The 15,226-nt window shown below is 47.6% G+C and overlaps 6 protein-coding genes and 1 non-coding gene across 7 annotated transcripts; 3 read left to right on the top strand and 4 right to left on the bottom strand.

Moving 5' to 3' along the window:
- Positions 1-447: 447 nt before the first annotated feature.
- F5Y00DRAFT_270005 (heme peroxidase) lies at positions 448-2,860 on the bottom strand. Its single transcript, XM_048012536.1, has 3 exons — positions 1,854-2,860; positions 1,147-1,781; positions 448-1,087 (listed from the first exon to the last, which is right to left on the bottom strand). Exons 1-3 carry the CDS (start codon positions 2,242-2,244, stop codon positions 521-523), a joined length of 1,593 nt encoding a protein of 530 aa, XP_047864714.1. The 5' UTR covers positions 2,245-2,860; the 3' UTR covers positions 448-520.
- Positions 2,861-5,348: 2,488 nt separating this feature from the next.
- On the top strand, positions 5,349-6,743 carry F5Y00DRAFT_81621 (uncharacterized protein). Its single transcript, XM_048014186.1, has 3 exons — positions 5,349-5,660; positions 5,741-6,181; positions 6,258-6,743. Exons 2-3 carry the CDS (start codon positions 5,747-5,749, stop codon positions 6,630-6,632), a joined length of 810 nt encoding a protein of 269 aa, XP_047864713.1. The 5' UTR covers positions 5,349-5,660; positions 5,741-5,746; the 3' UTR covers positions 6,633-6,743.
- Positions 6,744-6,902: 159 nt separating this feature from the next.
- F5Y00DRAFT_269998 (FAD/NAD(P)-binding domain-containing protein) lies at positions 6,903-8,276 on the bottom strand (the record flags this gene model as incomplete). The annotated part of the gene is made up of 2 exons (XM_048012533.1): positions 6,903-8,153; positions 8,211-8,276. The coding sequence occupies 2 exons, from the start codon at positions 8,274-8,276 to the stop codon at positions 6,903-6,905; spliced, it is 1,317 nt and encodes a 438-aa protein (XP_047864712.1).
- Positions 8,277-8,992: 716 nt separating this feature from the next.
- F5Y00DRAFT_237612 (putative short-chain oxidoreductase) lies at positions 8,993-10,035 on the bottom strand. The gene is made up of 2 exons (XM_048007840.1): positions 9,496-10,035; positions 8,993-9,443 (listed from the first exon to the last, which is right to left on the bottom strand). The coding sequence occupies exons 1-2, from the start codon at positions 9,971-9,973 to the stop codon at positions 9,046-9,048; spliced, it is 876 nt and encodes a 291-aa protein (XP_047864711.1). The 5' UTR covers positions 9,974-10,035; the 3' UTR covers positions 8,993-9,045.
- An 850-nt stretch (positions 10,036-10,885) lies between these two features.
- On the top strand, positions 10,886-12,748 carry F5Y00DRAFT_269996 (ankyrin repeat-containing domain protein). The gene is made up of 2 exons (XM_048012532.1): positions 10,886-10,968; positions 11,027-12,748. Exons 1-2 carry the CDS (start codon positions 10,950-10,952, stop codon positions 12,502-12,504), a joined length of 1,497 nt encoding a protein of 498 aa, XP_047864710.1. The 5' UTR covers positions 10,886-10,949; the 3' UTR covers positions 12,505-12,748.
- A 59-nt stretch (positions 12,749-12,807) lies between these two features.
- F5Y00DRAFT_81612 (NAD(P)-binding protein) lies at positions 12,808-14,206 on the top strand. Its single transcript, XM_048014185.1, has 3 exons — positions 12,808-13,540; positions 13,662-13,813; positions 13,876-14,206. Exons 1-3 carry the CDS (start codon positions 12,874-12,876, stop codon positions 13,927-13,929), a joined length of 873 nt encoding a protein of 290 aa, XP_047864709.1. The 5' UTR covers positions 12,808-12,873; the 3' UTR covers positions 13,930-14,206.
- On the bottom strand, positions 14,127-14,217 carry F5Y00DRAFT_t91. Its single transcript has one exon. It is a non-coding gene; the product is annotated as a tRNA-Pro (tRNA).
- Between the last annotated feature and the right edge of the window lie 1,009 nt (positions 14,218-15,226).

Genomic DNA, 15,226 nt, shown 5'->3' with positions numbered 1-15,226 from the left:
TATTCCATCATGACGCGAGCGCGAGATGCGCGAGATAGTATGGCATATCCTAATGTAGCAAGGAATTCGCTGCACACGGTCAAGGGGGCATGTGGCCAATTGAATCTGTCTATTTATCTAACTGTGTCGCATTGTTTACCGCACTTATGAACACATTAGGAAGCTGACTTCTCTTAGGATGACTTGGCAATTTTTATTACGGTTTTCGACATGCTTCCTATCACCGCGAATACCGTTGGCTACGATACACCATGTCCACCTGACCATAAAATGTCGATTATCTCTAGACTACATGTCGCTGTATACAAGCCCACTACGTAAGATCTTGCGGCCAACGCAGAAACGACACGAATCGATCATTGGTCCACGGCTGGTCTTACTACATATGGTATCGCATCTAACCATGGAAATGGGCAGCGAAGATTCATATAAGTTTTATTCCGTATCGCTCGTATAAAGCTATATTGTAGCGTATGCTGATACCAAGCTCCGATATGCGGCCTGAAAACTGCGGAAGGGTTTACCACCCTGCGACTCCAGCATCGAGCAATAGGGTGTCGATAACATCCTCTCCTGAGAGCAAAGTTGCACTCACAGCCCCAGTAGGTGATTCAATTGCGGTGGACCCGGACCAATAACCTATATCCTCCAACGGGCTCTCACCCTTCTTGAGCTGCACGTCTGCCCGTGTAATCTTAGGCGCAAGTGTAAGGGGCTGCGCAATCGGAGTCGAGATTCTAACTGAGACTTGCGATAGATCGAGATCGGCTTGGTTTGTTCTCGCTGCAATGGTAATGGATACTTTACCATCCGCGACACGAGTCAAGCTGGGGACGATAAACGCTTTATCTTGAATGGAGAAGACTTGAGTCTCGAAGCCATTCGCCGCGATGGCAAACGACGATGCTTCGGATAACTTGGTGCTAGATATCGAGAAGGGTAGGTACTGCGTTGTAGCGTTCGTTTGGCTGTCGGTTAGTTTGAACACAGAAGTGCCTAAGTTGTCCTCGGGGACCAGTGTCTCCGTATAGTTATTCGAGAAAGTCATTGAGACTGGGTCCTTCGGAATCTCCCCAGAGTACAGCATCTAACTGCTTCTTAGCCATGTATCACCGGAGGGTTTATATCTTACACTTTACCACATACCCTGATTTTTCCCGAGAGGACTAACTGTTTATCGCTAGTGACATCCCAAGTTACATTTATCGGCTTGATGAGCGCTGGCTCTATTGCTGATTGGAGTTGTACCCCTGACGGAACCGTATTAAGCATACGGCCTAGCAAGTCGACGCAAGTGTCTTGGAACCCATCTCCTTGAGCGTACAACTCCAACATGGTCTTGTTGCCGTCGCTCTCGTATAACCGGAGGTCGGACCTACTACTCTCATTGAAACTTGTCACGAGCGCACCACCCCTGGCTCCTGTGTTGTCGATGTATTCGTGGACCACCCCCGGGTCGAACACGGCCCTGGTGTCGTCGAAGTTTGATGCACCATTGGTGTTATTCGGAGTTATGGCAGACTGCTCGACTACCTCTGGGAACCCTCCGGCATGTACAGATCCTATCGTGTGGCCGCATGCCGTTAGGGCGATGGCGTCGTGTTGGTTGAAACCGGATTTCTCAAACTGCGCCAATGTCTCTTCCAGGCTTGTTGACGGCTCCGGCACGCCGGTCTTTGGATCGGCCACGGTCGCGTCTATCCTACCGGGTTTATACGGTATGTATTTCCCTCCACATAGATGTACTGACATGACCGTCCCAATGGCAAGCAGATCCGCCACTTAACATATTCTCTCAGCATGGCAAATTCAAAGTCCATAAGTATCGCACCGGGATTTCATAGTTAGCTTACTAGGAATAAACTCATTAACGAAGGGCCGCCAAAACGTAAAGCTGTCGTTGAACGCGGTCCCGGAGTTCTCGCCGCGAGCTGTCTCAAATCCAATGCTGGCATCCAACCCGCCTGTCCCGGCTGCAACATCAGCCGTGGCGAAATCGTGGAACGCAACGCGTAGCCACTGCGCAGACGTCGTCCTGCGAGAGTTTATGGCCGGCTGGCCTACTTCGGTGACATAGTTATCACAGGGCGTGATGGCCGACGAGAAATTAGAAGCATAAGCTCCCCAATTGTCCACGAGGATGTGTTCGAGGGCCGATACAGCAACGTTCGGGTAGTAGAACATGGCCGCAGTTGGCATAGGAACCGTGCCCAGAAATACGACGAGGCCAGAGGGGACACGCATCTTGGTAATTCGATACTAACTTGGGCCGACGGTTGACTCAAGTTCAACAGCAAGAGGCTGGCATGCCTATATACAAGCCTAGAAGGTAACTAGCGCGACTAAGCTATGCATAAGTCAATATTAAACATCACTCGCGGACAAGGTACGAAACGCCAAGGTAGCCTCATTTAATAGGAGACGGTAGAGAGACCGGGATGCCGGATCATATACCGGACTTTATAGACCACTTGGCACAACATAGTAATCAGCTTGTCGGCCGAACCCAGCAACTCCGCCTCGGGGGATCCGGTAAGCCACTCGCCTCGAATCTATATCGTACGGCCTGGAAGCCGTATTGGGTCAGATTTTCATCAGATAAATTCTTACTGGACGTTGCACGGTTAAAATGGTCAGCGCCCCGTGCCATTGCAGCGTGTTAGGGCCGGGAGCGATGTGACTCTGCAAGTGCGTGAAACGCGCGGGAGCCAATGCCGATCAGGATCTCATGTTGCCGCCTCTTTGCCGGTACCCTGGCCTCGCGCATGGCTGTCGGCGAGATTCTATAAATTCGGCAGAAGCGCCGAGCTGACCTCCTTGTTCAGAGACTGGTAAGCTTATAGTGTTCAAAGCTTGTTCATACCCCAACTTTCGGCGCAAGAGGACATTTCGGGATTCTATCCATATATAAGTACGGCATAGCGCATATGTAGTTTGACGGTAGATAGCCTATTGTCGCACGCAGGGACGGAGGTTTAAGAGAACGAAACTAAGCATTCTACTGTTGCGTAGTTACAGCCGAATGGCTGTTCTCGTGGGAAGCTTATCATGGAGTCGCAAGGAATGAGGATGAAGCGGAGGAGTTGCTTACAAGGATCTACGGATCTATGGGGAGTAAGCAACTCAAGTTAGTGGGTAAGTCGTTGAAGATTGGGGCTGGCCGTCTGGGGCTACCTTGCAAACCCGTCTTCTGTTGCTTCACATCGTGCAAGTGTTGTAATTTCTTCGCATAAATAAAAATTTCTCTAAGGAAATGCATAAATTAGGTCCAAGGAACCATGAGGTGCTTTCACGAATCACTTATACTAGTTACTAGTTTAATCGTTGCTCTCGTTTCCCACATGATCCGTATTGCTACTACGCGATGGCTGTTAAACATGGCGAAGGATGAAGGTGACGAACTAACAAACATTGCTCCCAACGGTAGCCTTCGGTCTTCTATTCTCACCTCGAAGCTTGGCATCGTGTTCTTTCTCGAGATATAGTTGATCTTCATTTTGGAGGTTTCTACCGTGCTGAGTAGTTCCCACTTCCTTGTAGTCGTCTCTGACTCGCAAGCTCTAGTATTATGCAGTGAGCTTAGATCCAGATATTATATAATAAGGAGAGAACACGTTGCTATTGAGCTGAAAGGTATGGCATCAGGACTTGGAACATTGAGGCAGACCCATGACCAGGTGCAAAGGATACGACAAGCGTAACGAAACTATGGATTGTGTTAAGTGAACCGGGCCCTAGAACTACCTAATGACAGTTATTCTATAGGCGTGGGGACCGTGGTCATGGTCCGTATGGCCTCTGGACCAGACGCCAGATTACATGGTAAAGAGAGTCGGAAAAAGAAAAAGGGAAAAAAAGGGATGGTCGTCGAAGGAATTGAACCCCAGGGCCTAGCAATACTTCATAAGGATAGTATATGCTAGACTGTACCAACCCGACCTTTTGGCATTTGTTAAAGACCCCTATTGTTCATTAGACTTATAAGTCTTCGTTTTAGATTCTACCTAGATGGGAAAATGTCGGGGGGAAGGGGGGGGGGGGGGGGCTTGGGATAAGATTCCCGCTTTGTGGTTTAACAGAGTTTATTCAGTTTGCATCACTACGATAGTTAGGTACCTGATAGTCCCAAGTGAAACCGCCACTATAATTCTACTATTTCTACTTTATCCGGCGGTTGGAATGGCCCCCTACCCCCTCTGGGAATTGTCCAAACGTCAAGCTTATTCGGACGCTATATCACAATGCTATCGGGTGGATTGATAGCTAAGCGGTAGGTTAGTGCTGGGATGATGGGACGCGTGATGGACAGCTTGGAAGAGATATATTGGCATAGGCCGGAGGTGGCCACGTGTGTCTGAGTCCCTCAAAGACTACGGTGGAAATGGGGTGATCTAGTGACACTTTGGTGCGCGGAGAAGAAACACGACTTTATTAAGACGGGTTATGCGGAAACTTAGTTCACACCCTATTGTCTTATACCCAGAACCGACAACATGTGGCGTCTATTAATTGGTATTATCAAGAACACTATCTTTTAACACAATTCCCATGGGCCTTGTTTGACCCTGTAAACATTACATGCCACTTCTTTTCCGGGTCTCTGGGTCAAAGCTCGACATTGATATCCTCATCTGGGACGGGGAAGCCTGCTTGGACCGGTGAATTTTCCCAGGTGGGCTCAATCCACTTTCCAGCGACAGGCACTACGTCGAACTGGAGTACTAATAATGCTGCAAATGCCATTATCTCAGTGCTCGCAAAGTGGCGGCCGGGGCAAAGGACATGACCGCCACCGAATGCCCGGAACGCCACTCTATTCGGTTTCTTATGCCCAGGGGCCGGCTTCCGTACAAAACGCAAATGATCGAATTCCCTGGCGTCTTCGCCCCATTCAAACTAAATAGCTGCTGATGATGCTCAAAGCGCTTGCGTACGAGCCCAGGGGCTTTTTCGTGCCCGCTCTTACGCATATAGTCAATCATGGCGTTTGCTGCAAGCTCACGTGCACGAACGAGTTTGGGGAAAAGCAGCGAGGTGAAAGGAAAGACCGAAAGAGTCAAGAAGCCAGCTTCGAATGTTCTTTGGTGATTGTTAGCAGTGTTAGATCAGTACCCAGAACAAGAAGCACACTTAGGTACGGATTTGTATAGACTACTCCAGAATATTTGACAACCCTCAATCGAATATATCTGATCTACGTAGGAGGTAGATATGCGGAGGATCTTGGCATTTCCCTCAAAGAACGAATCATGATCGGCACCATACCGTCGGTAGTGAAAAAACGGGGGGCTTGACATGGCGTTGTACCCCTCAAGGATGATGATCAACATTGATTTTGACCCGAGTCGCGTTGTTCTACCAACAGTCAACGACGGCCTATCTGCAACGGCTTTCTATGTAGACATGGTCTTCTAGGGATGGAGGGAATCCGATTGATCAACCTCAGTTTATCCGGCTCTTTTATAAAACGGACATATGAGATTCCTGTTCATCACCGTCATATATTTCCCATCTACCGGTTAATATGACGAGGCCATCCTTCTTACCTTGCTTGCGTCTCGCAATTATCCGTCTACAGGCTACTATATGCCGAAGTACGGACTATTGCGTGCTCATCGGCCGCAAGTACACGTTCATTGGATTTTTGTACCCATAATACTGTGCGCAGTCCTATCCTATCCACGTATAGAACTTCGTTCCTATGCCTGAAATAAACCATACTTACTGAGAGCCACGCAAGACCGCAATGAAGGGGGCATCGCTCCTATCCACTCTGGCTGCGGCTAGCCTCGCTCTCGGGCAGTCCGCGCCCGCGACTGTCCCGACTATCCTTGGTATCCGCGGGGCTAATTCAGCGGGCTGCTTCTCGGCGACGAGTATGAGTCTCTCACTGAAAGCCGACAGTTTGAAATTCGACTTTGTGGATATGAGGGCCAGTGTCACCCCAGCTGCCCCGTACGACTCAGAAGCCGCGATATGTGTAATGTCCGTCGAATTAGGTGCTTTCCCGCAAGGATGGCGCTTCGCCTTCTCGGACGTCTCGTATACAGGATACGCAAAGCTTGCGGGAGGTGCACGGGTTCGGAGCTTCGCGGCCAACGCGTACTTCCAGTGGGAGCATCTAAAGAACAATGGGGCGATTGATCAGCCGACTATCAAAAACGCATCCGGCTCTTATTTGGTAAGTTCCAATCTTGATAGGTATCCAATTCAGTCCCGAGTACACTTCTGATACGATGCCATGTCCCAACTACTAGTTGGACGTCCCGGAGAAGATCGTAGACTTTGGCGCTACGGGCGCTTATGATAAAGACTTCAAAGTCGACATCAGAAACGACAAACTGACTTGGTCGCCCTGTTTTACCGGCCAGGAATACACGTACGACGATAATATGCAGGTGCAGTTCCAGTTCCAGGCCTATTTAACCAAGGAAGGTTATTCGAAAACTGGAAGTGGCGTTTTTGGTCGTCCCGTTGGCTCTGCTCTAACGGCAGACTTCAAAGTTGTTTGGGAGCAGTGCGATCCGGCGCAGAGAAACTCTTGGGGCCAATTTCGAATGGGCGACTACGAGTCTTGCGAGCGTATTGGTCCGGCCGATAGTTCTGATGGACAGCCTACCGTAAGGTGGTGATAGGGTCCGGAAGCTCACCCCCCTTTTTGCGTCGGTTACGATCGCGTGGCACGAGAGTATGTTAATAGACAAATTCGCCATGTCTATTTATAGACGGATATAATATGATACCAATAGATAATCGATGAACTAATAAAACGCGGAAGCTTATAACAGCGATGAGAGAATTGGGTGAAGATTCTTGAAGCAGGCATATTGTAGCTAACTGATTGCATGTCCTATTTCCACATTTGAAGTGCACGTATAGCTATTTATTATGTAAAAGAAATTCTATATGACTGTCGCCCATTCAGGGAGGATTTCTTGCTCCCGCGGTACCGATGCTCGATTGCGATCGTTGATGTGTTCGTTCAGCGGAAGGTCCTGATACTGGCTTCGTATACCCATATCCACCCCCCTCTTCTGTATATACCTCGCAAAGCCTATCGTCTCTCTCTTCCACTCTTCCCTGGAAATCTTTCCGGCAATGTAGTCCGCATAGATCATCGCGTCAAAAGCAGCCTGCGAAGTAGAAGCGACCGTATGGGGACGGAATCCGGCAAGCGCGTCGCCTATCAGGACGACTTTGCCGTCCAAGTACTCGTTCTGTGGGGTTAGGACGTCGGTCACGGCTTGAACGAATGGCTTCTTGGTTCCACGGACTATCTCCGCGAATTGCGGCGGAAGCCTTTCACGCGCGAGCTCTCTTTGCTTCTCCCAGGCGTCTGGGTTAATCGCACCCGGCGGGATAGTGATTTGTCTTCGTCTCCCATCCTTATCTGTCATAATCTCTTCAAACTCTGTCGAGCCTTCGGGGAAGTTCGTGTAGTAGACGAAGTTAATAAGACGTTGGCCTGGCTCTATCGTCCCGTCTTTTCCTGGAATCAGATACGCCAGGATCTGGATTCCAGGAGCATGGAAGAAAGTAAACCGGTGACTAAAGGCTTCTCTAGCAGCCTCGCTAGCTTCAGTCTCGATCACCGTCCCACGAAGGGCACAATAGCCGGCATATTTCCTCTCGACATCTGGTTCAAGGATTTTGCGTATCGTCGAGCTAGGTCCATCTGCTCCTATAAGAATATCGCCAAATATGCTTCCCTCTTCTCCTTCACTTGTTTTCCAGTACACCCGAATGCCGTCGTCCTCCTTATTGAAACTCACGACTTGTCGATCATGTAGATGCGTCGCTTTCCCATGCTCCGGTGCCGGCTCAGGCACTTTGCAATATGGACTCTCGATACCGTCGTAGTTAGCTCGCATGAGGTAGTACGTCAAATCCCAAGAGGTCATATACTGCACTGTTTCCTCTTTGTGCACTATATTGCCGTCCCTGTCGAGATATTGTCTTCTATCCGAGCGAACAGCAAACGGTCGGTCACATCGATTGTATCGGTTGAAAAGCGCGAGGGTATCACCACCTGCTACTATTCCCGCTCCTTGGTCCTGAAGCAACGGAGCGGGATTGCGCTCAAGAATCGTGGTGTCATGACCTAGCGCTTTCAACGCAAGGCCAGTTGCGAGACCACCGAGTGATCCTCCAACCTAACATTAGGTATTCAATCAGTGGAAATTCACGTCCAGCTCAGGGGTCGCACTTACAATCACAAAATGTAGCTTCTTTGCTCCCTGGCCCTCAGCCAACTTCTCAGTGGAGGGGATAGCCATGGTCAAGTTTGTATTAGTAGATAATTGGTTGAAAACGAAGCTGTTGATGAAGTCTGCTGTTAAAATATCCAGAGATCCCTATCAATTAAAATAATCCTCTTGGCCGATGAACATACGTCCTCTAAATTACCCGGAGGTCATCCAATATGGAATGTGCCGGACTTGACGTGACATCGAACTGGTCGTATTGAACGGCAGATGCCTTAACTGATTACACCTCACCAATCCCCGTATGCATTAGATTTGATAAGATATAGTAAGACTGACTGCATCATCATATAACGACAAGCCAAAGAACTCCAAGACATATTACTAAGCCATGAACATATAAATGAAAATACTCAGAAATATTTGCATTTGGGCCGCAGGTAAGCTGTTAATTCAAATCAAATATGTTTACTACTAGCTGCGTTGCTCGCCCGCGCAAACGCGTACGGGAGAAAGGGGGGCATCATGCGCAAAACCCACGCCACAAATAGATTTGGCCTTTGATTGGCAAACGTTATGCGATAGAATGGCAAAGGGAAAAGTCGCAAACTGCGGGGGGATTCTAAGCATCTGATTTGTTAAAAAATTGTGGTAGTACTAATGAAATATATAAGAGTTGATGTACTTGCATCTATAATCTAGAACTGTACACCATTTAAGCTACTCACAGTCAGCTCAATTTATTGCATAGCATCGAAACCTTGAAGAGTCAGAGACTACATTACCCTCTTAAGATCTTGTATACCTAATTATAGTATGGGTCGTGTAATAATTGGCTCAGCTAAGCTTCTGGGGCTTCGTCAACGTTGACGTTGTTACAAATCTCTCCAAAAACTTCCACCATATGGTCTAAGCGGTCCCTACTCTCTTTTATCCTTTCTGCCATATCCCTTCCTAAGGGAAGCATCATTTCTTTCTCGTGGCCTTCGCCTACACCCTTACCCATGACTACATCATATATTGCTTGTGTTGCTTTAACATGGTCGCCAGGCATAGCGAAACTCCCCGTACTCAAGGCAGTAAAGAACTTCTCCGTTGTTGTCCCCTTATAGTCGGGGTCAATAGATTTAGATACAGCCCCGGTTCTAGTAACCATGGGAGTATTGAATGCTCCCAGATAGAGTAATAGGACACGGACGTTGAAGTCTTGCATTTCCTTATGCAATGTCTTCGTTATACCTTTGGCCTGTTAGTCCAAATAGTAATCAACCAAGATAAGGGGAATAGTTACCATCCAGAGCCGACTTGGAGGCGCCGTAAACACCAAGAGACTGTATGGCTTCCATTCCGGAGCCGCTGCTGAAGTTCACAATCATTCCCGAGCGTCTCTTGCGCATATGAGGCGCTGCCGCGCGCATTAATCGATACGGCCCGAAGAAATTTGTTTCCATAACTTGATGAACCTCTTCTTCAGTGAAACATTCCGCAGGGCCTGTCATGCCGATACCTGCAGAGTTGACTAGGACGTCGATCGCCAGCCCCCGCGCTTCGACGTCTTCGATTACACGTCCACAGTCCTGCTCATCTTGGTTTAGTCTAATCCATTCACCCCCCTTCTTCGTGAACTCTTCTACCAACTCTGGTGTCCGACTCGGGTTGCGAGAGGTCGCGATAACATTATGACCATTAGCTTGGGCAAGTCGTGCCAGCGCCAGGCCGAACCCTGACGAACAGCCAGTTATCAACCATGTTAATTTCCTCTCTGACATTTCAACAATAATGGCCAATTTATGTCTTACGTGATAGAACAATTATATGCTGCTGGGAGGCCTTAGAATGGTAGGCAATTAAGAAGAAAGCAATGGCATAAACCTTCTGGTATATATAGTTGAATGCCGGGTTTTAGCGGATATAAAGTACTATCTCCATGATCTCTAGCCAGTGGTGCTCAATAATTATTTTAAAATATCCTTTAATATGCTAGGCACTTCTTCCTCTTACGCCACTATTACGATGAGTGCGACTATCTGCTAGGGCATGAGAGAATACCAGTACATTTCCCTACCAGACTAGGATCTACAAGCCAATCAGGTGCGCACCTTTGAAATAATAGCTTTACCCAACGATGACATTCGTACTTTCAGCCAACCAGATATGAAGCTCCATAGATGTCGGATAGATAATCATCCCGTTATGAAGACTTAGGTACCTAGATACATACCTACACAGCATGGGTGCGAATTCATAAATTCAAATTCAAACACGGTGCTCCTTGTCACTTGACTGCCAAAAGGGGTAATACAATGAGTACGTATTTGAAGTGAATAGCTTCAAAGATGATCAAAAGTTTGCTACCTACCTAGGTACCTACCTATCAAGTACCGACGTTACCAGTCAGTGCAAACCCAATCAGCCTATGATGTGAGATTATCGATCAAATTGGTCGGCACACTGTACCGAATTTCCTTTATCATCGCCGTACCTTCCTACTAGCGACTTCCTATTTTCTACGTACCTTCTTGACACTGAGGTCCTCACGTGTGTAATGGGAAGTAACTTAGGTATCTAACTGTGCACGGACAATACAGTCACGACCTTCTATTGATACACTTATTTATTTTTTCCTCAATATAAATAACATCTCCCTTTCAAATATCTACGTCTTCTTTTCTTCACCATCCCTTCGACTCGGCGACAAACGTGCATAAATCGAATACCATAGAAAGCAGCGACCAGAAGACCTTTATGCACACACAACGCGACGGTAAACTATCCCAAACCTTAGAGGCGAACCAAAATGTAGCTAACTCTTTCTCCTTTAGCCATGTCGACTCTTAAGACGCGTGATCAATCCTTGTCTACAGGCTCAATGTCACGCCAGCATACCAGTTCAAATCCGTCTCGTGATGCAGCTTCTTTGACGAGGCTTCCAAACGAGATTTTTCTTCTTCTTGTGAGAGAATTTGATGTCAGACCCAAGGAAATCGCTCGACTACGTCAGACATGCCACAAATTTGCGGGACTCCTTAGCAAGCCTCTTTATCGGCTTAATATATTAGATGTCAAGGCTGCGCAAGAGGCTGCTACCGCCAACCCTCGACGTACAATCCCTCACAATTCTCAGATCCTCGAAACCATCAAAGACTTCCAGATGCATGTGAGAAAGCAGCGTATCCACGCTTCTCAGGGTTCAGTTCTGCACTGGGCTGCATCGCATGGGTTCGTCGAAGTTGCAAAGGACGTTATTAAAATGTCATCAAAATTATTTCCCGAGTACTTGAACGTGAAGGATGCACAGGATCAAACACCGCTATCTTATGCCGCAACCGGCGGGCATGTCGAAATTATACAAGAACTTATCGATGCGGGATGTCTCGTGGACGCAGGGGTCTGGGGAAGATTCCTAGGTCTAGACAATAGTCCTCGCCCTCACCAACGAAGCTTCAAAAACTATATAGCTACCCCTTTAACCATGGCACTTGATTCACGTCAAGAAGCTGCTGCTATTATCCTGGCCCGATACACCCCTTACCGAAAGGATATATACACAAATTCGGGTCTTGATGTCTGTGTACCGCTTGATAGATCAGCAATGAGACGTATGCCACGTGTTGTTAAGATATTACTATCTAACGGACATGAAGGATTGGTGCGTACGCCTTTTGATGGGGGCCTTCCACCGATATACTGTGCCATTAGAATGGATAACAATACGGAGACGATAGACATCTTGTATGCCCACGACGTCTCTAGCTTTCCCCGGGATGCTACGCAGCATTTAACACCCCTTGTTTGCGCCATTCTGTGGAGATCCTACAACAATGCAATGCATATCGTCAAAAAATATGTACTTTCGGGAGAATATGGTTCATGGGCAAGGGAGGCGTTGAGAATAGCGGCCAACTTCAATGGTGGTATGCTTGCTGTCGCGGAAGTTTTGACGGGATTCCTTAACGCACAGGGCGACTTTAAAGGGATCGAGGCTGCTTTCTTCAGATCATCCAAGAAGCTATGGAGAACCCCCGAAATGAACAAGTTCCTTGCCCAAACACTAGCCGTAGGGCTAGATAAGACTCACCTCGGAGACGGACAAGGATACCTTCATTGGGCTTGTCAGCAACCTGACGTCGACATCGAAGCTTTCCAAAGTGTGCTTGAAAATAAGCACTACCCGCTTGACGTCAATGCGAAGGATGCTAATGGTTATACACCTCTCGATTACTCAGAGCAACGGGGACACGAAAACGTCACCCGTCTTCTCCGAGAAGTGTATTCTGCAAAAAGGGGTGACGAGGTATGAGGATGAGTAGGTGGGCGTAGATGAGGTTACGTTTTCTTCAAGGGGATTCGAAGAGATATTCTGATAAGTGGATGAGATTCTGAGGTTGGCGATTTGCGAATGATTTCACTGGGATTCAAAGGATTGAAGGATGGGCGTATGGCTGTCGTGTTAGGTATCCCGGACCATATTTAGGCCTCTTACAGGGACCCCGCAGTCTTCTAGCAGACAGTGGTAGTAGCTAGGATTTCTTTACAGTAATGACATAAAATTTACTGACATTATTCAAGCTGCTGTGTATAAACATCTTCAACTCCACGCATTCGCAGACTAACCTAGCATAATCAATCAACTCAGTTTATTTACTAGATTAAGAGATCCATAATCCAAATGCCCCTCAAGACCGTCTTTATCACCGGCTGCGGTCCGGGTGGCATCGGTTCGGCCCTTGCGACGGAGTTCCATCTGCGGGGCCACCGCGTCATCGCCTCATCGGACGATCTGCCCACACACCTCCAGGATATCGGCATCGAGACGATGGTCTTAGATGTCACGTCGCAAGACTCGATCAACAAGGCCGTAGCGCACGTGTCCAAGCTCACAGACGGCAAGCTAGATGTCCTGATTAACAATGCTGGCGTCTTGCACGTTATGCCCTTCGCGCACACCGACGTCGCAGCTGCGCGCCGCGTCCTCGATGTCAACGTGTTGGGCGTGTTCGCCGTGACGCAGGCTTTTATTCCGCTCCTCATAAGTGCCGCCGCCGCCGCTAGGAAGAACAGCGGCAGCAGTGGAAGGGAAACTGCGCTAGTAGCGAATATCGGCAGCGTTAACACCCAACTTAAGCCAGCTTTCTTCGGCATTTATAACGCATCGAAGGCAGCTCTTGACGTTCTAGGCGCCACCATCCGCCCTGAATTGGCGCCGCTAGGGATCCGCGTCGTGACTGTCAAGACGGGTGCCGTCCGGACCGGACTCTTCGCCAACGCGCCCCCGACAAAATTACCTGAGGATAGTCCGTATCAGCCGCTGCGGGAGTATATTGAAAGTCGGAAAAGTAGGTGATGCTCATTCATATCTTGTACAAATATGTACCTTGGTTGTTGTGTTTTGAATCTGACCATAGCGAATAACAAATCTGAATTCCCGAAAGAAACGATTGCTAATTCTCACTGAAGTGCTGGAGCGAATACACTACATAGAGCCCGCGACGTATGCGAAGAAGGTAGTTGATGAGCTGCTTAAACGCACTGTAAAGCCTGTCATTTGGTACGGTCCCATGTCGACAATTGCCTGGATCTTGAGTTGGCTTGGTTGGGAAGGGATGACGGTGAGCTATAGAATATACTCGTTTCCTTTTTTTCGATTCAACTTACTAATTTTATGTTGCAGGACAGTATCTACATTAGAGAGAACTTGTTATATAAGTGCGTTATAAGTAAATAGTGCTTTTAAGTCAACTAAGCCAGTCCCATTATCACAAGTTTTTGATTTAAAAAAGATTAAAAGATTTGCCTAAAAGATATATATTATTAAACGGGGAGGATGGTAAAAGAGTCTTTCATACTAATTAATAATAATTGGATTAATAAAAAAGTAAGCCTTCACCATATATAAATGGTACTTGAGAAGTGCAAAAGAAAGGGTTTGGCCGGGGATTGAACCCGGGACCTCTCGCATGCTATTGCAAAGGGTGTACCCTAAGCGAGAATCATACCACTAGACCACCAAACCGTGCTGGATCGAGTAGATCGCAGATCCAGACTTGTGCTGGATGTGAACTTGGGTCGCTAAATAGCCGCTATGTTCAAAATTTTCTAGTGTAGGCCCGGTTCGAAGGAGCCGGGGCATGGGGCGGGCGCAGCGGCGACGCTAAGTGGCTCCAGATGGAAAGGAGATATCCAATGATAGGCTAAGATCGGTACCGCGGTGATGATGCTGAAGATACAGAGGGGGCAGATATCTCTGCAAGATCGGATCCTCGAACAGTCCGGTTTGTACTCGGTTGGAAATGCGCAGAACCATAGGATCCTCGTTTGTCCAATACACGACGATGTATATGTCATCTAGAGCGATCCCGTGGCTCGAGGCATTTTCTGTATTCCGTAAAATGGTCGATCTGTTGAGCAACAACACTAGCAATCAACCAACATTATGCATCCTGCATTCTACAAGCGGGGAGTCGTGGAGGGGATGGGGATCGATGGCTATCTCCTAACCCAAGTAGATAATAAGGGAGATAATAAGGGAATACTTGTCTTTCATTTTTACTCAATTATTGTCGCACACCGGCTCATCGAAAAAGGTCAGCAAACCATCTGTCTCACTTCCAATTAACGGAATTATATCTAAAGACTAAAGTGTGGCTTGCATTTGACATCGGCGTATGTACAATTTGTGGCTGATCACGCACGCAACCTTCGCGGCGCCTCTTTTTTATTTCGTTTAACCCAGCTGACATATCGTAGTCGAGCGAACCCTTTTTCAACTTAATCATTAATACCCTAAGGATCTGGATTTATATACCTTCTCTATAGTATATCACAGAAATCCTATTCTATTACATTTCTATCTAAGATTAGTGTTGCTTTTGAATTGGTTAAATTTCTAGCAAGAGTTCACTTAAGCAAACAGCGAGGTCGACCCCGGCGACTCCCAGATAAAAATGAGCTGGCCATACCAAATAGTTGCTCTTGACGATGCTCAGAGGCATGCTAGGCGCCAATCGCTTGACCGTCATGCA

This window comes from Daldinia vernicosa (genome assembly GCF_022497035.1).
Source record: "Daldinia vernicosa strain CBS 139.73 unplaced genomic scaffold F5Y00scaffold_24, whole genome shotgun sequence".
NCBI lineage: Eukaryota > Fungi > Ascomycota > Sordariomycetes > Xylariales > Hypoxylaceae > Daldinia > Daldinia vernicosa.
The sequence above is the reverse complement of the archived record's forward strand: the minus strand, read 5'-3'. Positions and strand labels throughout refer to the sequence as shown.